A 25,986-nucleotide genomic window follows, 5' to 3' on the forward strand; every position below is an offset into this window, starting at 1 on the left:
CATCTCTTTAGCTTTCTCTTGTGCTGCTACCTTTTCCTCTGACAACTCTTCCATTGCTTGTGTTAATGTGCTAATTTCTTGGTAACTATCTGCTAAGCTACTTGTCAAATTTCCTAGCAACTTCTCTATATCTGTACTATTTTCATTATGAGAATCTTCAAACTGCGCACTCATTTCTCTACCTGCTCTCTGTTCTCCACTATTGACTTTCCTGCTTGGCAATTTATATGGCTGACTAAGAAAGCTATCAACATCACCATCACTGCCACCTCTCTTTGTTTGCAGGTACCTGTAGTGTAGTCTAGACCACTGCTCTGTCACTGCCTTTACAGTAGTATTTAATTGCTTCCCTGATGTTAAAAAGGCTTTAAGCCATCGCATGGCACATTTCCAGGGCAGGTGTTGCATCACGAGAAAATTCCTGAGCTCTAGTATATGTCTAACTTCCAAGTTTTGAATGGTGAAATCTTCATTGTCAGCAAAGTTAGAGGTTTTCAAAATCTCCTCAGTTAAACCTTTTGCTTTGAAAACAACAGATAATTCAGGTTGAGAATTGTAGGTGAGCTCAACATTTGTTTGTAATACCATTTCTTCTTTTCCCTCATTTCTTGCTCTGTCAATTTGCTTTCTAACCTTCTTTATGAAGTTGCTAATTTTGGTTGGCAAATTGATGCTCGGTTCAAACAATCGAATTAACCCTGGCAGCATTTGCTGAATATTTCTACCAGCTGTCTGGAGATCACAGTGAAGTTTAAGAAGAAGGCATTGGTCAATGGTTCATCTACACCTAACTCAGCTAAAGAAGTCTTCCCTGACAATAAGCTGTCTAGATTGTCAATCACTTTGTGTGTACTATCCATGTTCTATTTCAAAAGGAAAAAGCATTGACATTATTGGTCAAGAATTACAAAATAGTATATAATAGATTTTCTATTTTCAGTAAATTGATTCATTACAATGAGAAATAAAAAATCATAACCCCAAAACAAACAAAAAACACCCCATGACAGGAATAAAATTTCGTATTCAGCAGGAAAGGCACACAAAACAAGACAAAGTGAATATCACCCGCTTCTTCCATTGTGATTTTCTGAGTGACGTCACCTATAAAGCCATGTATTCCCAGTAGTGTCTTCACGTAAAGTGAACAAAATATGTACAGAGCTCAGATTGTCATTTCAATACGTTTATTTGGAGATCAGTCTAAGTAACTGCACTGCTTTCTATCACTTAATAATTTTCAAAAAAGTTCTCGGAAGTTCTAAAACTTGAAACGTATATCTCAACTCGCGGTGTCAAATATTCAAGATCAATTCTCCCTCACTGAACCCGTCGTGAACTACCGGCACTTCAAGTAATGTCCTGCTAAAATCAGTTTATTAAACCAAGAAAACAGATAATCATATTCATTTTGGCCTAGAAATAACAATCGCTGGGAAAAAATTTGGACTCGGCAACGTTTACAGTGTAAAATCCGGCGTTTCAGTGGGCAACGATGCATTTGCCTGACGTCGCTCCGATATTTGAGCAGCGCCATATTGTTGACCCCACTGCTCTGTCAAACTCGCGTCGGTGTCAATTTTATCGGCTTATTTTTAGGTGTAGCTCGTACATAAATTGTAACAAGATTAACATTAAAAAGAAGTTTAAATGTCAGACTATCGCTAACGGTTACTTTAAAACCAATTACATACCGTATTTGCGAGCAAAATACACGGCGAACAGTTTGACCTCAGTTTACTACAACGTACGGGCTAAAAATACATATGAAAGACACACCATCTTACAGCTCATTTTATTGGCTATCATTCTAACTTTATTTGAAAGATCTTACGGGATTGGCTACCCCTTCGCTTTTCCAATCAATGATGATAACCCCGCCGCTGTTTAGTGCCACGCACAGGCACGGCGAACGCTCATCGGCCTTGCGGCCAGATTAAGAGCGGGAGTGACAGCAGATAATTGCACAAATGCGTACTTTTGGCGCTAAAACCACTGTCATTCTATTTTATTCGTACACATATCATTAAAATATTACATGAAAAACGACGGGCGCGACTAGAAAATAGTTTTTAAATTTCAACAAATTTTACAGCGTGCGTGAATTCGTACGGCCGCCATATTGTTTTCTGAACTCTCTACATTGAGTTAACACAAGGATGGCGGCCATTTTGAATTTAAAATACTGCAAAATGTTGAGTAATTTATCTCGCTAGTACCGAACTTTGCACGGTGACCCTGATTTTTATTGTTTATTTGGTAAGAGAATGGTTGAAAGTTTCATTTGGGAAAGTTTTAGCAAAAGTTTAAGTCTTTAACTTTCGAGGCGCATACTACCTTAAATCTAGCTTTCCCTTCAGCAGAGACCTTCAGTAGCAGATACCTATGCTTGGAAGAACTGACCTAACTGATGCACACTCCCCTTGACCACCACCAGTCATACTAAACCAACGACTGGTCTTGTTCTGCTCCAGTTGTTCCCTTCAAGTTCAATGAAGTGAAAACAGAAGAGGTTTCCACTTCACACTCTCAAAAATTGATGAGGTGACCTGTGCAATTGCTTGTTAATACACAGTGGTTAAATCCGCAGGCAAACCTGTTTGATCTTGAAGTTCCTTTTGTGCGTGAACACAACAAAAGGTCTAGATAATAGTCTCAAGCTAAATCACACCTACTATTATTGCCAAAGCTCATTGATAACTGGAAGGGCTATGATGACGTGACCTTTGACATGTCTGGTCTTTTCTCTGCCATCCTTCCCTACAGTATGGTATCTTATAAAGAGGGTTGTGTGTGTGAACCCCAGTATTGTCCAATGACAATAACAATTGTTGTTTCATTGGGGCTGTGTATCTACTGCTGTGAGAACATTGTCGCTCAGTTCTATTTTAACCATCTTCCACCATTGGTCTTGTATACTAATCAGACAGCACACAGGATTCATTCTCCTTCCAGGCGGTATCACATGTACACCAGTCTGACATTAGTTGTGGTCGTTTGGTGGTCTTTTTATTTATCTATCTATCTACCTATCTATCTATCTATCTATCTATCTACCTGTCTATCTGTCTATCTGTCTATCATTTATTTATTTATTTATTTATTTATTTATTTATTTATTCTTTGATTTTCATATGCATAATCCAATCCAACATTACTGTTAGTCATTAAGAGGTCTCTTTGATCTGTTGTTTTTATTCAATTATTTGTTTATTTGTTTGTTTATTTTGATTTTCTGTTTTCAAATTTCATCATTTCACGTCTTTCAAGATTGCATGGTCAAGATTTTCTTTATGTTCAAAAAAGCTGTATTTGTAAGATTCCTGAAGATTCACGGAGCCCATCATAACCACCTGTTCAGCCCCAATTCCCTGTAAGCAGGCCCACACCCACTGTTGATAACAATAGGTTTGGGCTAAACCATGGTGGTAAAAGGGTCAACAGACTTCTCTGATAAACTGATGGAGACATTGAGCCAACAAGTTGAATGCAATTTTTGATGTGCAGGGGAGTACAATGCGAAATATTTCAAGTTTGATTCAAGACACAGAAATGTCATAGCAAGCCGGCACAACACTGCAAACACTGAGACATGATACAGATTTTTGTACTTCAACCCATATACGCTTCACCTTTGTTTTGTTCATGGCCATGCATTGTTCATATACTGAGAAAAAAATGGGGCTTTGTGATGTTCTTTGGTAAACCAAAACAAATATTTTTAAGACAAATATTTTGGCATAAGTCAGCGCACACAAGGCACTTTACAAAGACAGACACTTCACATTTTTCAGTGACAGTAATTGAAACATTGCAATCGATGAACCCTTTGAGATGGATCATACTAGGACCAAACTCTTTAGCCAGCTTACAGTGGCTCATAGCTGCAAAGTCCAGATTATTGGACGTGATGTTTTTGTCAAGGAGAGTTTCTTGAAGACGGTGTAGTTGTTACATGTTATATTACCTAAGAGACTTTCATTTGAACAACACAGAAACTACCGTTAGACAGTACAAATGCTACTGTGGCTACACATTATATTGCCAAACCTTAACAGAAACTTTGCCTAAATCAATCAACTGTTTGGCCGGCTAGGAGCTTGCTTGCTTGCTTTTGGCAGGAAACTTGTGCGATCGCATTTCCTATAGTTTCGGAAGGCTAAAATGTTCTGCCGATGTACACAAAGGGAAAGCATACTAAATGTGGAAATATTAATCGGTGATTTCTGAAGGCAATTGATCACAAAGCCAACAAAAGCAATGAAACACTTCCCTTTGCATACAATAGCCAGCAATCCCTGACTACACTTTAACTCAATAGAAATTCATGTCGGCTGATACAACAGGCACTGCACTCTACTCTGAAGCCAGAACCACAGTACCAGACCAACCCATTGAGCACTCATAGGTCAAAAGGGATTACGGTGCTCTATACAGATCCATAGGTGATACCAATACACTACTCTAAGTATTACCAGTGAACTTAGGTGGCAGTGTGGGATCCAACACATCTAATATCTTCCTGTCTAAGTTTCCATTATTAATATCTTTGGCCAGCTTTCCCCTCCCTCCATCCCCACCCCTTTCCCTCTACTGGTTTGGCAGATGACCTCAGCTGATTATCCATAGGGTCAAACTTTTTTCAGGTTACTTAGATAAATTTAGTGATTACATCAGTACCAGTCGAACACATCCCCACTTGTGTTTTATGTCCCTGACCTCTGATCAATATACTCTTGCCTTTGAAAGTTACTGCTGAGATGATGAGACACTGGGAGTTGTCCAGTGTTTGAGTCATATGGTTTACTGCATTTACACCATTTGAGAATGTAGAGCCAGTCACAGACTCTATCAAGGTGTGGTTGACAAAGTGTAGGAAAATAATAAAAAATATATTGGTGCTCATGTACTTCTTCACGTCCATTGGATGAATCAGTTGTACAATAAAGGTCCTACTCTCCATGTGATTGTTTACTGGAAGCATGCACAATTCCAATATAAGTACGGATCTCAAGTGAATTTGCCGGGCGGTGTTTTTCAAAAGGGGAGTTGAAATTCATTTGTGATTACAAACTGTTGACGAGGTGCCAAACACCACCAGGAACGTCCCAGTAGACGGCCTGTGCAGTCCAGTTTGGCTGAAATCCAAACTTAACCCCACCTATCAATGGATGTGTTCTGTTTAATTGGCCAGGTGTGCATTCAGAAACATTATCACCAGCAGAGACAATCAAATCCTGCTGAAAAGAGAAATTTTTCATCACACGTGTCCTTGTAAGTTGTTTTCATAAGTCATGTAAACAATGTAATCGATGCTCAATTCACACTGCACATAGACAATATTACATATCAATTTGCAGCAAGTTAACTTTAAATCTTGGTTTGCAGTTTATTTGCAAATTTGCGACCACATAAATTCATTTTTTACCAACTTTTGTTGAACATCATATCTCCATCTGAGACAGCTCCAAAAATGCCACAAAGTTAAGTTCAAAAAATCTAACGATATTAAGTATTATTTTGATAATTCAAAAATTAATTATTAATATTCAAACTATCAACAGTCATGATCAGAGGACATATCAAATCAAATAAAATATGTAACATACTTTTAAAGTTTTTAGAGAAAAAGTATTAAGCATATCTTTAAAATTGTCTTTCATAGATTGATCAAAATAAGGTGTATATATCTGATCATCTTCATATGTTTTTGAGTTCTTTGCCAATATCACCTCTGTTTAATCAGCTTTGATACTTTCAATACCATAATAAAATATATTTTCAGGACCCCTGATTGATTGCAGTTTGACTGACCAGGAAATGTCACTCACAGCAAAAGTTTTCTGTGCATGCAAATAAGCAATCAATGTTTCATCTAGAGAGGGGGATTGGGGGATTCCCCCTCTGTTGACAATTTGGCACCCCTAGTGATTTGTCAAGGGGGGACCAGCCCCCCCCCCCCAATGAAATGTTGCCAGTCACACCTTAGAGATACAAGTAGAACACATGAACTGGTGAAATCCCCCCTAGATTTTCTGGTAAAGGGGAAAATCCCCCTGCTGATGCCATTCTGGATGAAAAACTGAGCAATTAACGGATGTGACAGGGTTAGCTAAATACTTTTAAATTTAAGGTCGCTTTGAGTGCTGTAATTTTTCCCACCAAAATTTTAGTGCAACATTCTAACAATTTTTATGAATTTTTCTGTAATTTTAAAAATTATTTTGGACCAAACTGACATCACATTTCATTGGCTATAGGTTTTCATCAAAATTTTGGCAAAAATCCAAAAAAATTTGACTGGGATACATTTTATAAAGGCGACAAAAGGTGACTTTTGTGCTCAAAGGGTTAAATGGTATCTTTTCAGAATTAAAAATGTTGCGCATAAGTTTAATTAAAGTACCATAAAGATGTTAGTATTATTTCTTGATATGCAGCTGTACTTACTGAAATTTTGTTAAGTTTATATATATAGCACATTGACTGCACATGTATGAACTCCCAAAAGTTTGCTATGCATGTAGAATTTCAAGTTTCTAGCTCTTTATTTGTCAGGAGGGGAAAGGGGGTACCTTCCCTACCTCCACCACAGATCAACATCATTTAAATTCATAAGTTATAAGTGTGGAAGAGAAAACAGGCATCAAGCAAAGACATTGTTTTACTGAATTTTGAAATATTTCTCTTAACCTACGCAATTGATACAACCATTGAAACCACACTGATAGTGTTCAAGGCTTTGTGGTTTAAAGTATGATTTCTGTGTAGTTTGCTGTTTCTATCGTGTGGGAAAACAACAATATGATTTACGTAATTTACTTCAAAAGTACATTGAATGGCTCTTTTAAAATTAAACCTTTGAGCGCTATAATTTTTCCCACCAAGATTTTAATGCGGCATTTTACTGTTAAGTTTTATGAATTTTTCTGAAAATGTTTTGATAATTTTGGATTAAATTTACATCACATTTCATTGGCTACAGTTTTTTATCAAAATTTCGGCAAAAATTTGACAAAAATTGACAAGGGTATATTGTGTAAAAGCAACAAAAATGGACTTTTGCGCCCAAAGGGTTAAGCACAATAATTGAAAAGATTCCCTCTTAACAATGAAGACAGAGTAATACTCTACAATCAATGCCCTCTCTGTACACAGTCAAGTGACAGTGCCCTTTATTAAGGTAGTACTCATCTCGAAAGTGAAAGACTTTGATTTTCGCTCAAACTTTCCGATGAAACTTTCAACCGTTCTCTTGCCAAATCACTAATAAAAATCAGGGGTCACTGTGCAAAGTTTAATGCTAGAGAAACGATTGCCCAACATTTACCGAATTTCAAACTCAAAATGGCTGGCATCCCTATGTTAACTCTATGGATAACAATAAAAAAAATTCTGATTTTCAAAAAACTTAAACGTTGAAAATTTTTTTAATTTCAAAAGCTTTAAAATGAGCCCAAAAGTGTTAGGCCAGAAAAGTACCATAAAATTTTTGCAGAGTTTATCTGTCCCCGAGGCGCATTCTACCTCAATTGATGTTCAGTATCATAAATCATGACAGGGCTCAACTTCAATTCATTATGGCACAGTACATGTAGCAGGGCTCGAAATTAAAATTTTACCTTGGTAGTCCACTTGGACTACCATTTTCTGAAGTTGGTAGCCCAGTGACAATAGCTGGTAGTCCATGAATATTTTGGTTTAGGGATACTGTGCTCGTCCCTGTATAAGCTCCCGGTTCAGCAACACAAAACAGCAGAAAAACCAGGGGCTTCTACTCGAGAAACCCCATGTCACGAACGCTTAAATTATGCTTATTTTTGTACATTTGTAACACTTTCTATCACTTTCTAAATCGGCTTATACATCCAAAGAAATTGTAACTTGAGTAAAGAAAAACAGAAAAAAATATTCTCATGATCTTTATGAACTGGCATGCCTTGTTACACCCGAGTCTCTCTGTACGGAACGTAATACATTCTGATCGACAACCATAGATAACAGACAGCGAAACTCAGCCACGATTTCCAAGCTTACCTGACATAGTGTTTTATATTACTATTTCAAATCAAACAATCTCTGGATGAAGAAGTGAAAGTTTTGTGAAATTTCAGCATCAAAACCCCAAAACTTGACACAAGTACGTCTTGTATGCTGCCGATCAACAGCATGGTGTGAACTGGCATGCAGAGACTGCACACGGAAAAGCAACTCAACATTCTAGTGTAAAACGCTCTGCATCTTGTGGAAACAACAACATAGCAGTGAAAATTGTAATAGTCACCAGAAAAAAACTCTTCACAGATGAAAGGATAATTGCTTCAAACAATGAAACTACATGTTGACTGCATTTAGCTCGTCCAAAAGTGATGGACATCGCACGCCAAGTATTTCATGTCCCAGGCTTTGGTAGTCCGTGTGGGCTACCATTTCATGGACTTTGGTAGTCCCAGGGAAAAGTTGGTAGTCTGTGGACGCGGGACTACCGCTAATTTCGAGCCCTGATACACCTTTTGGGAGGGAACCAAATAATTTAATAGATGACGTAAACATTTTGGGAATGGTCCAAAATGTGTCCTTCGATCAGAATGGTCATCTTTGAAGGTGGAGACACTTCAATTTCTATACACACACATCGTCATAACATTATTATGGTATAGAAGTCCCAACCTCTTATACATCCAGGTTCACGCAAAGGGGACAACCCAGCCTCTCATAACAAGCCTAACAAAAGAACTCCTACACACGGAGCTATATATATCTACCGGGTCATCCCTTTCACTTGTTTACCTTGACACTGCCTGGCTCTGCGTGCCAGGCACATACTCACACCTCGGCTGCTTTGATTGTTGACAGAACAAACACAAGCAGCAGCGAAAGCTCTTCACCACTCCCATGTAAACTTTTATTCCTCAATTAATGTGGCTTCAATGCTCCGATGTCTTGCACAATATAGAAAGAAAATGAAGCCAATTTCCTTGTTTTTGTGAAAATTGAGTCATGTTTTTGTGGTGCACTGGTACACGTCACCCTTATTCTGGAAGCTATGTTGGGGTTCCCTCCCTTGTGATGATTGAAATATTCCCATGTTGATATTTACAGCTACTTTGATTACTGAATCTCAGAGAGTCCAATTGGAAGGGAAAATTGCAGTAACTTTTAACATTATTTCCACAATATTTTTTTTCCATAAAACTACATTTTCTTATACTTTTCCCAAAATTGTTTCAAATATTAGATATTAGCGTTGCCAACACAATGCATATTGTATAATATGCTGTGTTATTGTTTACAATTAAATTCTATTTCAGACTAAAATGCAGCTTTAAAGTAGTATGCACTTCAAAGCTGAAAGACTTAAACTTTCGCTCAAAATTTCATCAATGAAACTTTCAACCCTACTTTTACAAAAGCTTTAGCCAGAGAAACAAATTACGTGATATTTACAAATAATTGAAATTCAAAATGGCTGCCATCCCTGTGTTTACTCTGTAACGAAAAACAAAATTTTGGATTTTTGAAAAACTATTAAAGATAGCAATTTTTTTTACTCCAAGAGCTTTAAAATGAACCCCCATTAATGCTAGATTCAAAAGAGAGTCCAAATATCTGTCCCTGAGATGTATTCTGCCTTTAAACAATAGCAATGAATATTATGTACATACAGGTTGTGTTGATAAATCAAAAACATTTCAGAAGTAGAGCAAGAAATGGTAAGTTACAAATGGAACAAAGGTATTGAAAAGGTATGATAGGTTTTAGCTAATAGAACAAAAGTTTAAAATTTTAATTATCAGACTTTTATATGGGGGAAAAAATATTGATTTCGAAAGTGGTGATCTTCATAAATTTTATGAAAATTTGTGAACGTTTGGATCTGCAATTCAATGTAGTTCAAAGTCCCACATCCATCCAATTTGTTTTTTCTGTCTTAATAATTTTCTGCAGTTTATTTGATTTCATCCTTTCCATTGGTGTTTCCTAACATGAGGTATTTTGACTTCTTCTCTGTAAGGAAGACTGTGAGTTACATGTAGGTTTTTAGGAGCAAAGATTGCTCACATATAACTGGTGACCCATGTTTTTCTAGCGTTTTTACGACTGTGGTTTTTTGAGGACAATTGAACAACTTCTGTCATGAATTTGTCAACCCCAAAAAAGGTCCTTGACATGATAACAATAGACTGGTCTTTACCTTTACAAAATAAAATTAGCAAGGAGCATTGTAGGAGAAGATTATGTCTCAATTGTGATCATAAATCATTTGGTATTATGTATCTATGGTAATTCGGTATACCTGGAGAACACTAACCATCATCCGTAATGTTGTAGAAATCAGTGTTTGTCTGGGAGTTCTTTTAATGGTGAATGAATACAAACATACCCCCTAAGATGATGTTGAATTGTACTACAGCATAGCATGGGCCCTGTATTGTTCAGTCTTGCCAGTACAGCAAAGGGTTTCGTTAGTTGAGAGAGTGTTATAAGAGGGCAATCACTTGATCCTTTTATACTACTACCGGTATGTGTTGGTATAGTCCCATTGCTTTCAGTTTGGTCAATGGACTTACATACATAGACATAGGGGTGATAGTGGCATATCAACTAGAGGGGAAGATTTTTGAACTTTAAAAATATTGCAATTCTTTCACTCTCTATGACATCTGTGGATTCTTTTTGAAAGCATTCGGTGGTGAAGATTGACTTTCCTTTATTTTGTTTTTATTAACATTAAAAATTAGATATTTTTTCATGCAGGTGACAAAATGGTAGCCATTTTGGATTTTAAGTTACCGTAAATTGTAGATACTTTGCTACTGTGTAACACACTGATGGAAAACTTTGCACGCCAAACTTCCGACTTCCATTCTTGATTTTTAAAAAGAAAAGCACATGGGACTTTGAGTAAACTGTGAACACGACTTTAAAATATGGTGGTTCATACCATTTTGATGTGATCTGTTTGTGTGAATCATGTCTCGAGTATAATTCCCACAGAGTACAGGTTTTTGTGTAAAGATATATCAAAGTCATGAACAATACCTTTTTAGTCCCCACGGACACCGTCCGGGGGGACTTATAGGTTTGGTCGTGTCCGTGCGTGTGTGCGTGCGTGCGTCTGTGCGTGCGTGCGTGCGTCCGTCCGTGCGTGCGTCCGTCCGTTCACGCAGATATCTCAGAGATGCCCAAAGCGATTTCATTCAAACTTGGTACAAGGATTACTTCATATGTCATACAGATGCACGTCGATTTGTTTTGTGATACGATCCAATATGGCTGCCAGGCGGCCATTTTATTACGATTTTTTCATGTACAGAGCCATAATTCAGGCATGTTTCAACTGATTTTATTCAAAGTTGGTACAAGGACATTGACCAATGTCATAGATATGCACGTCAATTCTTTTTGTGATACGATCCAATATGGCCGCCGTGCGGCCATTTTGTTACGATTTTTTCATGTACAGAGCCATAACTCAGGCATATCTCAACCGATTATATTCAAACTTGGTACAAGGACATTGACCTATGTCATACATATGCACATCAATTTGTTTTGTGATACGATCCAATATGGCCGCCAGGCGGCCATTTTATTACGATTTTTTCATGTACAGAGCCATAACTCAGGCATGTTTCTACAGATTTATTCAAAGTTGGTACAAGGACATTGACCAATCTCATCGCTATGCACATCAATTTTTTTGTGATACGATCCAATATGGCCGCCATGCGGCCATTTTGTTACGATTTTTTCATGTACAGAGCCATAACTCAGGCATATCTCAACCAATTTTATTCAAAGTTGGTACAAGGACATCAACCTATGTCATACACATGCACATTGACTTGTTTTGTGATACGATCCAATATGGCCGCCGTGTGGCCATTTTATTACGTTTTTTCATGTCCAGAACCATAACTCAGACATGTATCAAGCAAATTTATTTAAAGTTGGTACAAGGAGATTGACCAATGTCATACATATGCATATTAATTTGTTTTGTGATACGATCCAATATGGCTGCTGTGCGGCCATTTTGTTATGATTTTTTCATGTACAAAGCCATAACTCAGGCATATTTCAACCAATTTTAATCAAAGTTGGTACAAGGACATTGACCTACCGTATGTCATACATATGCACATTGATTTGTTTGTGATTCGATCCATTATGGCCACCATGTGGCCATTTTATTACGATTTTTTCATGTCCTGAACTACAACTCAGACATGTATCAAGCGAATTTATTCAAAAGTATTTTTATCACAGACCTAATGAAGAGGACTCTATCCTCTCTGAGGACCTGTAATCAAAGCACCCATTAACAAGTGGGGACTGTGTCATCAACGATGACTTGTTTAATTTATGAGTCAACTTGCCCAACATCATAAAACCGTTTGGATTTATTGCAGTTCTTTCAGAACAATGGTTTGCTGCTCACAAGCAGTGTTTTAAATTCCAACATACTCTCTTTTTTTACATGCATGCTGTATCAGAGGCCTCGGGCTTACAGGATCCTGTGTTTCCTGATGCTTTTGATTCAGCTTAACTTGTAATGCAGTCAAAGTTTTGAAAGGTATATCAGAATTATCAGGTCTATTCTGTCACACAGTTTACAACAATATATGTGTCTCAGTCAATTTGGGAATTTATCCCGATGAAATTCTGTTGTAACTTTTTATATTTCCATTATAACAGTAGACTCCTTTTTAGAAAAACAGCAGCGACTGAATGTCTAGCTTGCTGTCTTGCCATGCAGTTAATCATCATCTATTATGATCCACACCCATTACACAGATTCACCTTGTACCAATGTCTTTCAAATTTGACTCCATTACATCATGGATTACCCATCCACACCCACTATGCAGGAACATCTTTTACCAATGTTTTCATGTTAGGTTCTTGGACAACAAATCTCTGACTAATACCGTTTAGTGTGTGCCTTACTGACTGCAAGGTTTTTCATCTTTATCCTGTGCCATCAACACTTGATGACATTCTCTGTTCGTACAAGGACACAACTGAAAGTCTCAAGTGTGTGTCACTTGTTCTTGTGCATAGCCCATACTGGATTTTATCCTCCTGTACGGGCATATGCTAGGCAGCAGTGCAAAGATATAGAAAGATGTTTATTGCTTTTTTTGGAGCTCAGAAAAAAGGAGGCTGATTTTAATATCCATCAAATTATTTCATGGTTAGGCCCAGTATTAAAATCTGGATACCATTTTCTGATAAATTCATGCTGAAATCTTCAAATACTTCAGTGTAGAATCAGTTGATCAAGATCTTGTTCAAACATTGTCACTTTCAGTTAGACTTGCACAGGACAACTTTAAAACAGACGTACCCGGTACATGTATTCCCAAATGAGTTATTTTTTTCACGCCCAATGTTTGCCGAAGACAATGTAATAATGTTACTATGGATGTTATACCCTGCATAACTAGTGATGCCTTCTTGTCAAGGATTTTGAAACAGATTATTTCATATTTTCAAACAGGCCATGTTTTTTTTTCTGTTAGATTATTATAACTCGATATATCAGAACAAATTTGCAGATACGGTGAAACCTGTTTAAACTGAACCCTGCCTAAACTGGAAACCTGTCTAAACTGAACCCTTTTCCAAGCCCCATTCCGTTAGCACTCTATATTAAAAGGACCTCTCTAAAACAAACACCTTCCTAAACCGAACATTTTTTTCAGTCCCTGTAGAGTTTGGTTAAGACTGGTTTTACTGTATTCTGTTTGGTTTGTCCTTGCATCCATACTTTTTGGCCAACCCGCGGGAAACATCCACTGTATTTCATTGAATGGACAAAGCATTACTGCTAGTCATATTATTGATCAAGACATTTACAACCAATTATCTGCAAGGACCAGGCTATCAGACAAACAAACAAATCATGAAGCATTTATTCAGAATCAGTGAACCACATCGTAATTTTAGCGACCAGAATTTTTTTTTCACACAGAACTGAAAGAGACAGATTAAATAACATTCAATGTCAGATGAGATGACCTCCCCTTTGAAAATAAATGATCAGGCCCTTAGTAAGTAGCTGTGAGGGGAAAGAGTATAAAAGTTTGCCTTGAGAGCATTGTATCTTTACAATTCATGCATGACCTTCTCCACCAGACCAGCTTGCAATCAGATATGCCAAAAAAAAACCAGGTTTCATGACCTTCCCGTTCCTAAAAGTGTGTGAATAAAAAGAAGTAGTGAAACAAGAGCCAGAGAAGTAGGAGTTACCTGGTATGCCATTCAGATTGAGTTTGTTTGGGCAATACTGTCAGCAAGTCATAATACAGCACCAATCCAAACTCCAACAGCAAAGCGTAAAGTGTGAAAGCTAATCCGTTTGTCAGGTACATAAAAAATGGAAACTTTGCAGTTAAGACTGGATTACATTTGGAAAGCAAACATCAGTGTTTAAGTCTGAATCTGTCAGTCTGAATAACTTTGAATAAATATCACACTGCCAAGACCCTGTGCAGGGCTTGTGTTGAAACCAGCTTGTCTCTGGGACAGCCAATTGGCTGATTTGTTGAAATTGATGCCAGAGCTCTTTTAATGTGATCAAAATATAGTATACTCTTGTAACGTTATTTTGGATAAAAGCAGGGATAGTGAAAGCTGTTTGCAAGTTGCAACTGGCCTCGTGATATATTTTGAGAATTTTTACTCCCACTGGCAAGTTTTCCTGATGGAAAACTCACTAGTGATACAAGATACAAGTGCCCTCTGCCCACTGTTCCCCCAGTGCCTCCTCCCTGCCACGTAGTTTTGCTCCACCTCAGTAAATCCCTGCACCAAAAGCAAATCCCGCCCCTGCCCACCTGTTCAGCTTATTCCAAGTCGTGCCCTGAGCCAATGTATATAAACTTTCCACACCCACTATTTATAAACAATGTCCACCTGCTTTTTCTGCCAAATACTGATATGAGCCAAAACTTTGCTCATCCACCCACCAAGGAATCACTTGTTAACACCCTTTTGCACAAACAGCCTTGTTCCTTGCCCCTATTGTCTGTTTGAATCGATATCTCTGATATTTATTTTCCAATTATCCCTCTGGCAATGTGTGATTCGTAATCTTGTAACAGTGAGTGATGAATTTTTCTCTGTTCAAATAATTTTGGGCTACAAATAGACAGAGAGCAGTAGGTAAAGTTGATGCAAGCTTCATCACGGTCAGCTTTTGCCTGTTCTCATTGCATCATATTCTACGGCTGAACAGTAAATAACCATTCAAAAAGAGAAGTTTCCCACGGTTCAGAAGTTCAACAGTTCGCACCTACCATTGAAATTTGTTCTCATTTTTCGTTCAGCATTCGTACATAGACTAGAGATAATAGACAGTCATTAAGTCAGTCACTTCTATTTTACATTAATCCAAGGTTCTTCCTTTTTCGTATATAGTAACAGGAATAGTAGTAGTAGATTATTTTATCATGGTGACACGGGGAAAGAAGGTCTCCCAGCCCAACCCGCCTACAAGTCACTTGAAATAATTCACAATACTGTACAGAAAGTGTGAGGAACAGGGTATACAGTATATCAGTGAGTGCTGTATAAGATGAATAAATAAATGAATAATTTCTACTCATTGTCTTCATAAAACTGAACAATACTGGGCACATGCTAAGCTGTAATACAATTCAACATCATCTTAGGGGGTATGTTTGTATTTAATTCCTATGTATGGCACCCTCGGACAAGCTTCTTCAAACAAGCTCTGATTCCTATGGTATATAGGGAGGACGTTCTTCAAGTGTGCCAATTTTTGTGGCACAGTCAATTCGATACATTTCATGTACTTTTGTAGTTGTCACCAATGTGAATAACAACATCTCCATGTGTTTCCAAGCTGATATGGAGGCAGTGTGAAGGAAGTTAGTGGACCGTGGATGTAATCGGTACGGTGATTGTGGGTGGAAATGTCCACCTGTCTCTTGCCCAGACAGGTTAATGTAGGCAAAGAGTGGTGATACATTCCTGCACTCTGCAGACAGTGACTATTTCATTGCCTTTTGAGGCGTAGGTGTCGATGTGAACGTACTCTTGTCCAAGTGAACGCACTCCTGTCCAATCAATCAGTTAATCAATCAATCAATAATATTGTGACTGTGATGTCAAGTGTACATGTAATTTGCATATTCAGTTCCTGTAACACCCCAGCAGGTTCTGCAGATTCGATGAACAGTTCTATTTCGGGAATATGTATTTCCTTTGGAATCATGGGTTTGACTCTGGTGTGGATGGTTTGTTGCTGTTCTGAAAATACTTGCGTGACTTGCATATGAATGAAATACCAAAACCGTGCTTGCTGTACGAACAGCTTATAAATTAGTCAGTTTCCAAGGGGGTACTCTGTATCGGTACAATCAGTGATAAATTCTCTACAAAATCATCTAATTGTTATAGGCAAATCAAAAATCCAGATTTCACACTCACACACATGTGTGGCCTTGTCTTGCTTGCAGAGGCACGCATGTCAATTTCACCTACCATTGCCCAGATTAAGTCAGACAGGATTTTATCGTGCTTGGCTTCCCATGCCTGTTCTAGTTTGTTGCGTCTGAACAACAAAACAATTGTGCAACTCAGATACTGTTTGATGACATCTATCACTGTGAAAAAAGTTGATCTCAATGTGGATCTCAGGATTGTTCAATAACTGCAGTCAGGTCTCTGGAGACGAGCATTCCTGACGTTCTCTCTGAAAGGTGTCTGAGATCAGAGTGCATCACTTCAACTGTTGCAGTCATTGAGTTATGATTTCAAAGCTTCTCAAGTTACCACCCACTTGGATGTATGAAATACAGATTATACGCATGCTTTGGGAATTTTGGCTTTGAAGTGTCCCGAGTCAAGAACCATGAAAATTATCTGCTTACACATCATTCATCCTGACTCCTGAAAGAAGTCACTGACATGTGAACTTTTTTTGTATCACAAATCTAGCCTTGTTTCTGAGTTGAAATTTTGAATTTTGAAAGATTCCCTCAGTATTGTAGAAGCCTGTGTTCTCAGATTTACTGGTCTTAAACCAGCAGACATACCGTTATCACATCAGAGACGATCAGTTTTCAAAATCATCGGCCACTGTGCAGATAGGAATGGGACTTTCTATGTGCAATGGAAAGTTGCTATTTTGTGTTAGGCAACATCTATATTTTATAAGTGCCATTTACGTGTACATAGGTTGGTAAAAATATTCGTTCAGTGCTTGGGGATATTAATTTTGTGGCAAGATACACCATCCAGGATCATATTCAGTTTCTGGCCAACCGTAGTGGACACCATGGTCAGCTACTCATGTAGAACTAATAACTTTGCTCAGGAATGAACGAATGCTCCATCATAGTAAAAGATTTCAAACAATATAAGTCACAGTGAAAGACTCTGTAATACCACACATAAAACATATCAATCCACATGATATACGGCTTGTGGCTCCGTCAAGTATTTATGAGAACATTCCGCTTGTTTGAAGGCAGAGGCATGAAGAAGACACAGAATGCAACTGATAAGTATCTATTTTGAACTCCGACTGTTGGGTATACCTTCTTTTGCTAATTAGAGGAAGATACAAAAGCTAGAGTAAATGTGACAGAAAGACAGTGTTGAATCACAGCAGTTTAATTTATGGTGTTTTTTCAAAAAGTAGTCATTTTCACTGGTGAACAGTAACATTTCAAGTTTTGAACATCAATGAGAAGAAGAGAAAGTACTGTAACAGATCATATATATTGACTTTTGAAATGGACAGGTTGTGGACTCTAAACAATGGTACCTGGTTGCTTGTTTTCTTTCAAACAGTTATTTCCCAAAACAGAAACAAAAATAAGACTTGAGTTGGTTTGAGAGTTAGAAATGGCTTTACTTTTGCAAGTGTTACACAATACCGTGTATTGTAGCGTCTTTACACTCACATTGACTAGGACAAATTGTGGGAAAGTTCTCTGTCCTAGGTTCACTGGTACTTAAGGCCGATCTCCATTTTCTTCTGTATACTAATAATAACTATATTGACATTATTCCTGAAGGGTGAGCATTATAAGTCAAGAACTAAGACTACAAAAAGAAACACTTGGAATAAACAGGAGAAAAACATTCAACATGTTAAGTATTTGACATACAGGAATCAGGAATATATATATATATATATATATATATATATATATATATATATATATATATATATATATATATATATATATATATATTTTATATGTATATATGTGTGTGTGTGTGTGTATATATATATATACATATATATATATATATATATATATATATATACACACACACATATATATACATATAAAATATATATATAATATTATATATATATATATATATATATATATATATATATATATATATATATATATATATATATATATATATATATATATATATATATATATATATATATATATATTGAGGAAATTTGGAGATAATCCAAAAAGTATCTGTTTCTTGTATAAATGCTATGAAATACCGGTATGCCATGCTATCAGTGTTGCACATATGACAGTTAGTGGCTACAAGGGGAAAGCAATCCTTAAATAAGATGGCAGTGTACAATGAGCCAAGGCTGAATTACACTGCGCCCACTCTGAACAATTTTACTAATGGATCTGATCCTAAGGGGTCCGCTTATTTCACCAACCTGTCTGAGAATCCCCAAGAAAACTTTGATTAGCTCACGTGTGTAAACACGTGGGCTAATGTCATAGCGATGTCTGTCTGTCTGTCCGTGTGTGTGTGTTTTATTATGACAATTGCGCGCAGTGTTCTCCAGGCATGACCATCAAACTTCTATCATCCACATCAAGAGTGTTACATCTTTCATGTTGCAGGTCCTCCACAGTAGGGCTCCCCAAAGTTAAAAAGGACAAGATTTCTGTGTTCAACTTTCTGAACACAACATGGGAGCAACCAAAGCAGCAGCAGTCAGTAGGGGTGGCCAAGACCCCGTCACAGTCACAACTAGCACTGCCAGCACCTGCAGCTACCACCCCGCTCAACCTTTTCTCAAATCTGCGAGACCCAGCCTCATCTCAAGTTCCAGCATCATCTGTTGCCAGGTTACCGAGTTTTGTCAGTACTGGAGCGTCAACAGAAACCAAGGAAACATCAAGCGGTGATGCTGCCATAGCAACTGTCTCTCATTCTGCCCAGGAAAGCTATGAAACAAAGGAGGTAGGCGCTTCCCTGTGTTTGACTTTGGCAAATGGTAACTGTAAATTTACAAATCATGCATCATCATTGATATAGCCTCCTTATCTTAGAATTGGTTAGGTGGTAATGAACTGGTATTTTTCCAAGCAAAGTAGAAGACGTCTAAAAATTTTGTTCACATGAAGTAGGATTCTGATCTTTGAAGTGGGAGATCAGTGCACCTGCGGGTATAACATTTTCTGTGATAAATTTCTTGTTGATATCATCCACATGTAAAGCAGAGAGATAAAATAACTAGGACAAACTGTGCATCCCGTAAAGAGTGCAAAATACAAATTGTATTGTGACTGTCATCTCACTCCAATTTAACTTCCACATTCCCTCCGACCTTTCACCCTTGAACTTTTGTATATCCATACTGTTTTACATGAGATAGTTGTGCAATTCTCATTAGGGAATGAAACACAGGATCAGAGCCCCTTTCAGTGACTGGGACTGTCTTGGCTATCAGTTTACTCTTGTTACATTATACAGTATCAATCCACACCATACAGAAGTGGCCCTTCACAGTAGCTTTTATAACAAGTTACCTAATTGGATGACCTTTGACCCCATGACCCCGATGCCATTCTATTGGTGGTCAAGTAGGTGTGACAGAGGAGACACCTGAATGAGCAAAACCCGATTACTGCAAACGTTGGGAAAGTATTTATCACAGGCACTCTTTGTGACAAATATTTGCACTATTCTGTGAATCTCGTAAATCAAAGAAAACATCAAGCCCACTGGGTGACCTTTTCTCTACACTTTCTAAAATCGGTCTTGTGGAATGTGTTGTCCTGTGAAAACATTTCATGATTATTTCAAACAAAGACCAACAAACAAGTATAACAAGCGGATGCATACATAGATTGTCTATTTTTAATCTGACTTACTAGTAAAGTTATCGTATCGCAATACTTTGGGATGTGATTTTCTTAACTTCCACATAGAAATGATGTCAGATTTGAGATACTGTCACAGATTATGAGCCAAAATGTGAATAAGAGAAAAAGAGAGACAAGAGGAGAAATAAGTAAAGAAACAGATTGGCATCTTGTGATATTTTGATGACCATTAACCTTTGTTGTCAAAATTCTATCACTCATTACCATAATGTATTTGCTATTATACCGTTTTAGAGACTGTGAGTTCAATTTCTCAACAGACATAAATGTAGCAATTATTTCACTGATAACAAGTTTATAATACTTTTACTGAAAAAAGGAACACTTTGACGTTGACGGCAACATGCCCGAGTCAGATCAGATCTCAAGCCCTGTTGAATTTGCAACAAGTTGAAAATGATTTGCATGTTGTTTGCAGAAAGCACCTGTTGAGTCAGACGAGAGACCACCAATGGATCTGTTTCAGGCAATATTTGCCGATTCTGAAAGTGAAGACAGTTCGTCGTCAGAGTCGTCAGACAATGATGGAAATGACAAGGAATCAAATGATGAGGTTGACTCAAACAAAAAGGCTGGTAAGAAACATTCTTCCTTAAGTCACTCGTTGACAATATGACTGAAGTTTTCTGTTGATTTTAATGAAGTCACAAGAATACAGAACTCCTTGAATCTTCCCAGTGACACAATGGATGTAGCCAGCAGTTAATATTTGCCGTTCTTTTCTTTTAAACATACGCTCTTTGATCAATTAAATCGATCATCATTGATTTAATTCTTTAGGAATGTAACCTTTTTTCTCGTCAGAAGTGCTGTTTTACATTGTTAAGCTCAGTTCACATGATTTTCACAGTCTAAAATCTCATCACTTTTAAAAGAAATATGCAGGGATGTAGAAAATAGCTGGCAGCTGGCAAAAACAACCGGCTGTTAGCTAAAATCTGCCGGCTGTGAAAATTTAGTTTCAGTAAAAAATCAAGACACTATGCACAAAATACTTGTAACCGCTTGTACTTTTATTTTTGCCTCATGTAACCCAAATTTCTACATCCCTGAATATGTATCACAGTCTGCCACAACATTCTCTGTGGTCTTTCTTTCAGAAAGTCAACCACAGGACAGACATATTGATCCATCAGGGGGCATAGACAGAAACAGAATTGACTCTGATAGTCAAGGAAGGAGTACAGAACTGATTTCCCAGCAGTTGTCCTCGATATTTGGCAGTGAACTGTCCGCATCAGAAACACACTCTGAATACAAAAGAGAAGAGAGGTTTCTGCAGTCAAGAGAGACTGCGACAAGCCCTCCCTGTAGCAAGAAAACGGAATCAGACAGACAGGATTGTGCCAAAGTCAACATCTTTGGGCCTGCATTGCCTCCCACAATGCAACAGGGGCCATCGGCGTCTCATGATAGAGACTGCCTTGCAGAGAGGACATTGTACGACAGAATGGACCGCAAGGACAGAAAACGAAAATCTAACGATGAAGACACAGAACACAGAAAACACAAGCACAAGAGGAAAGATAGAAAGAAAGACAAGAAGAAAGAGAAGGATAAACGCAGTCACAGTAAAAAGAGCAAAGACAAAAAGGTAAACTTCACTTCCATTTTAGTTTGTATTTTGCTTTGGCATCAATTTCATACCAGTGTATTGTGAAATTGTTTATATTCAAAAATGTTTAATTTCAGTGTTTGATCAGTTGGCTTACTCACAAGAGTTTTGATTGATATTTTCATGCTTCAAATGCATCATGATATTATTGATTTAGGCAAAGTTTATTAATGGATTATGTGTGCAGATAATCACTCATTGTTGATAGTGAATATTCATAAGGTGCATTGTTCCATCTTGACAGTGATTGGTCAGTAAAACTGTAAAACTGGTCAGTAAAACCAATGGACATGTATATTATTATGTATGCAGATAATCACTCATTATTGATAGTGAATATTCATAAGGTGAATTATTCAATCTTGACAGTGATTGGTCAGTAAAACTGCAATAAACAACTGCTCCTTGAAGATTTATTTGGAGTTGCACCTCATTTGTCAGTTGGAACAAAAAGCAAATTTGAGTATAGGAGATTACAGGAGTTCAAATTTTCTCACTTTTTGGTTATTTTCATATTAATATCACATTTTCATACATTTCTCTTGTGCGTCAAGTGGCATTTTGCATGCAAAGTATTCTTTAGCTCTTCTTCGCGTGTACCTGTTTAATATGTCAAATATAAGAATTTCCAGCAAGTAGCAAATGTAGACTCCTCCGAACTTTCATGTCTCCAGTTTGGGATCTTTTGCAAGATGGAGTCTATGACACAGCATATTGGACATGTTCTAAATGAACTAGTAAACCATGACTTGCAAGTGGTCAATATGTAAAGAGCTCATTTAATCTGCCCGCTGGCCGTCTGCAATTCACACCACAGTTTTCTCTGGTTCATCACCTCCTTCCGTACCCCATACTTACCTGTTTGTGGAGAATGACCTCAAATACACTTTTGTTACAATGTACCTGTGGTGTACTCTTGGCCAGATGCCATCTGTTAGGATAACTCACATTTCAATCACCTATTAGCATAGAAGATTTTCCTACATGATGAAGGAGAATTTACGCTGTACTAGAAACTCGGTGCTGTTTTGTGATTTTAACCTTCGTTCTTCCTATCTTTACACATGGCAAAATTGTTACTATGTGTATTTTCCCTACAGTCTTTTCTTGCATCCCTGTCAAATCAAGTCACCAGTGTTATTAATGCCATGATGCTGAAAACATATCAAAGTCTGCTAACTCATCTTGTCACAGTCTGTCTGACAATATTGCTGCCAGACATAGAAAGTACGCCAGGAAGATAGGTGTGTAGGTGTCAGGATATAGGTTCAAGAAATTATCAGATTGTTTTGCAGGGCCCGAAATTACAGTCAATTTCAAAATAGCTTGGAATTACAACCTGCTTGGGTGATAAGAAAAACGTTTCTGGCGATAGAAAATGATGCCACCTGCTTTCATAACAAACGTTCCACTTCGACAAAGTTTACAACAATTTAACCAAATACGACATTCACTGTGCCACAGTCAACATCGTCAGTGTTGCCTGCGCTTGAATTGAAAAACTCACCCGTACACTGACTGTTTGAACATTCTCACATTGCCATTATCACATTTTCAGTCGATGAAACAGCACAGAACGCTAAAAATCGGTTTTTTTTCTTGGTACGGTAGTGTACGGGTCGGTACAACGATTGGTGTTTCCTACACTCAAAGCGTTCTATGAGTGAGAACAGTGGACGTCGTATTGGTTAAAATTGTTGCAAAATCTATCAAAGGAGAACGTTTGCAATGGATGCAGTTGGAGTTATTTTTATCGCCAGAAACGTTTTTTAATCACCCGTGCACGTTGTAATTCCAAGCTATTTTGAAATTCATTGTAAAGACAGTCCCAGGTCCCAGGACAACGGAACCTTGCCTTTGGACTACAAAGTTCTGGAAATGGGTGGGTCTCTGACCCATTCATGTGTCGTGGAATGAAACCACCTTGTACAGGTGAATGGAGTGTGTCGGCTCCAAGCTTGACTACGACTTTTTCAAACAACAGTCAGTGATCTATTTAATCCTGGTGAAATTTTGTATAATAATGATCAGTTAGTCACCAGATGTAATTTATTAATGCTAAATCTTCCTTTGCCATTCAGAATGATGAAGATAAAGGAAATTGAACATGGTGAACCTTTGTGTTCCATGTTTATTTGTTTTACACCGTTTGATCAACTTATATACAGTTTCATGAAACATTTAAACTTGAAAGTGCTTTCATCTACTATCAGTTTTGCCCAGCTGATGACTTGATGAATATTAAGCTACATGAGAGATGATTTTAGAGAATGATATTTATTTGTTTGTTTGTTTGTTTGTTTGACAATGTCAGATTTTCAGAAATGATAAGTATTATTTAAAGTTGGTCATATGGCTAGAGTAAAAAGTACTACCAGATGTCTTCTTGGCACTGCCAATTTACGGCAATGATTGTCCTCTTGAACTATCACATAAAAAGGTTATTTTAAGCTCTGTTTTGCTCTAGTCTTTGCAATAGTTATGTGGAGGACTTGGTTAAACAGCCTGCATATTCAACCTCTCACCTCCATGACTCTGGGGTGATGGTTTTTGACCCAGCATAGAGAACATACAATTCAATTGAAGGTACTCGGTAGAACACTTTGACGTTCTTCCAATCTATTCATGCAAACAGCCACGTAGATAGCTTATGTAGTAAGGTCTACAATGCTTTCATAACGTTTTCACCTTGGATATCAATCAAGGTGTGCCTGTAAGTCTCTGAGGAGAGAGAGAGTAGTAGATCTGCCAAGACAAAAAAAAAAACCAGAACAATGCTGCATGTTTGAACAGGTTTACAAAGCTGCATAGGAAAACTGGTACTGTACATGCCTAGCAACCCTATGTTGACAGAAGCACCATCCAAAACCCTTCACTTTCTCTGTCAATGTATCACACTTTCCGGGATTCCTAGATACCATTAATGTGCGATGTTGACCAGAAACTGCAAGTCTACAGGGTATACTCAGAGTGTCTTCACTGTGAAAATTGCAACTGTGATTGCAATTTCGTTTACTTTTTTTGAGAAACAGTACTGCCAAGTATACATCAAAATGAAAATAAGAGCAATGTCAGCGGTGGAAACTATTTTGCCTGCTACAGATTTATACAGGAATGAGTCAGTGTGTCTCCAGCTTAGCTACCAATCCTTTGATGCATAGAGAAATATGAGGCTGTGTTTCCTCTGCCAATCTCAAATTCGTAAAATTACTAATTTTTTAAATGATTTACTAATTTTTTTCATTGTTGATTCGTAAATATACGAACGCAAGGAAGCAACTAGTTGATTGAGAGCTGAAGGCCCCCAAACCTCAAAATAGTTCTGTCTAAGCACATGTTGTACTTAATGTGAATTTGATTGAATGATATTCCGTATTGGAACGGTTAAGTTTACTTGTGAATTTCAAAATTTACGAAAAGTTTCAATACCCAATTCGTAAATTTACTAAAAAATTTCAGAAGCCAGAGGAAACACAGTGAGGCCATGATTATGTTTTTGATAAACTCAAGTGATATGTGTTACAAACCTATACTTTGGTTCAAAATGATACAGCTCACCCTCGCATCTCCCAAACCAATTCAAAAGGAAGCAAAACAAGTTCACATATCCTATGAACAGTTGTATGTAAAAGATGATGCCATTCACATGTTAATGCTTGTTTTTGTTTTCCTTCTGTAGAAGAAATCCAAGAAACACAAACACAAACACAAACACAAATCAAGACACAAGCGTGATGAAAGTGATGACGACGCAGATGCAAGCAGCAGCCTCAGCGATTCTGATCAAGACAGTGTCGACAGCGTTCAACTTTTGCAAAGGTATGTCAAATATCGTGAAAAAGAAAACCAGCCAACCACCAGTGGTAGTAGTTATGGTGTGTAGTATTGGTGACAGTGCTTCTGGTAGCTAGTTATAGCTAGTTATAGAAGTGGTGGGCAGTGGTATTTACAGTCTTTTATTAAAGTATTGCATTTCGAAAGGTTGTATTTGATAGAGACTAAGCAATAATAATACTTCTCCATGGTTTCTCCTTGTGTCTGTATAAAAAACAGATTGGTTCTCATCTACAAAGTGTCCTAAATTGATTTTGGTATCTATTTAGATCTCATCAACTCAATAAGTAATATGACACCTCTATCCAAACACTCAAAAGACGTGGTTCTTTTACTCTTCTGTGTTATCTACACAACTTGTGTTTGCTGCACAAAAAAAGTAAACGTAAG

The 25,986-nt window shown here is 37.5% G+C and overlaps 1 protein-coding gene across 1 annotated transcript in view; it reads left to right on the forward strand.

The window, feature by feature from the left end:
- Window positions 1–25,986, forward strand: part of LOC139148137 (G patch domain-containing protein 1-like) — a 60,649-nt gene that overhangs the window by 31,379 nt on the left and 3,284 nt on the right. Inside the window, exons 13-16 of the mRNA XM_070719447.1 lie at window positions 18,879–19,221; window positions 20,566–20,722; window positions 21,248–21,741; window positions 25,442–25,581. Coding sequence (XP_070575548.1) covers window positions 18,879–19,221; window positions 20,566–20,722; window positions 21,248–21,741; window positions 25,442–25,581 — 1,134 coding nt within the window. The remainder of the gene's footprint in view (window positions 1–18,878; window positions 19,222–20,565; window positions 20,723–21,247; window positions 21,742–25,441; window positions 25,582–25,986) is intronic.

This window comes from Ptychodera flava, chromosome 13 (assembly GCF_041260155.1).
Source record: "Ptychodera flava strain L36383 chromosome 13, AS_Pfla_20210202, whole genome shotgun sequence".
Taxonomy (NCBI): Eukaryota; Metazoa; Hemichordata; class Enteropneusta; family Ptychoderidae; genus Ptychodera; species Ptychodera flava.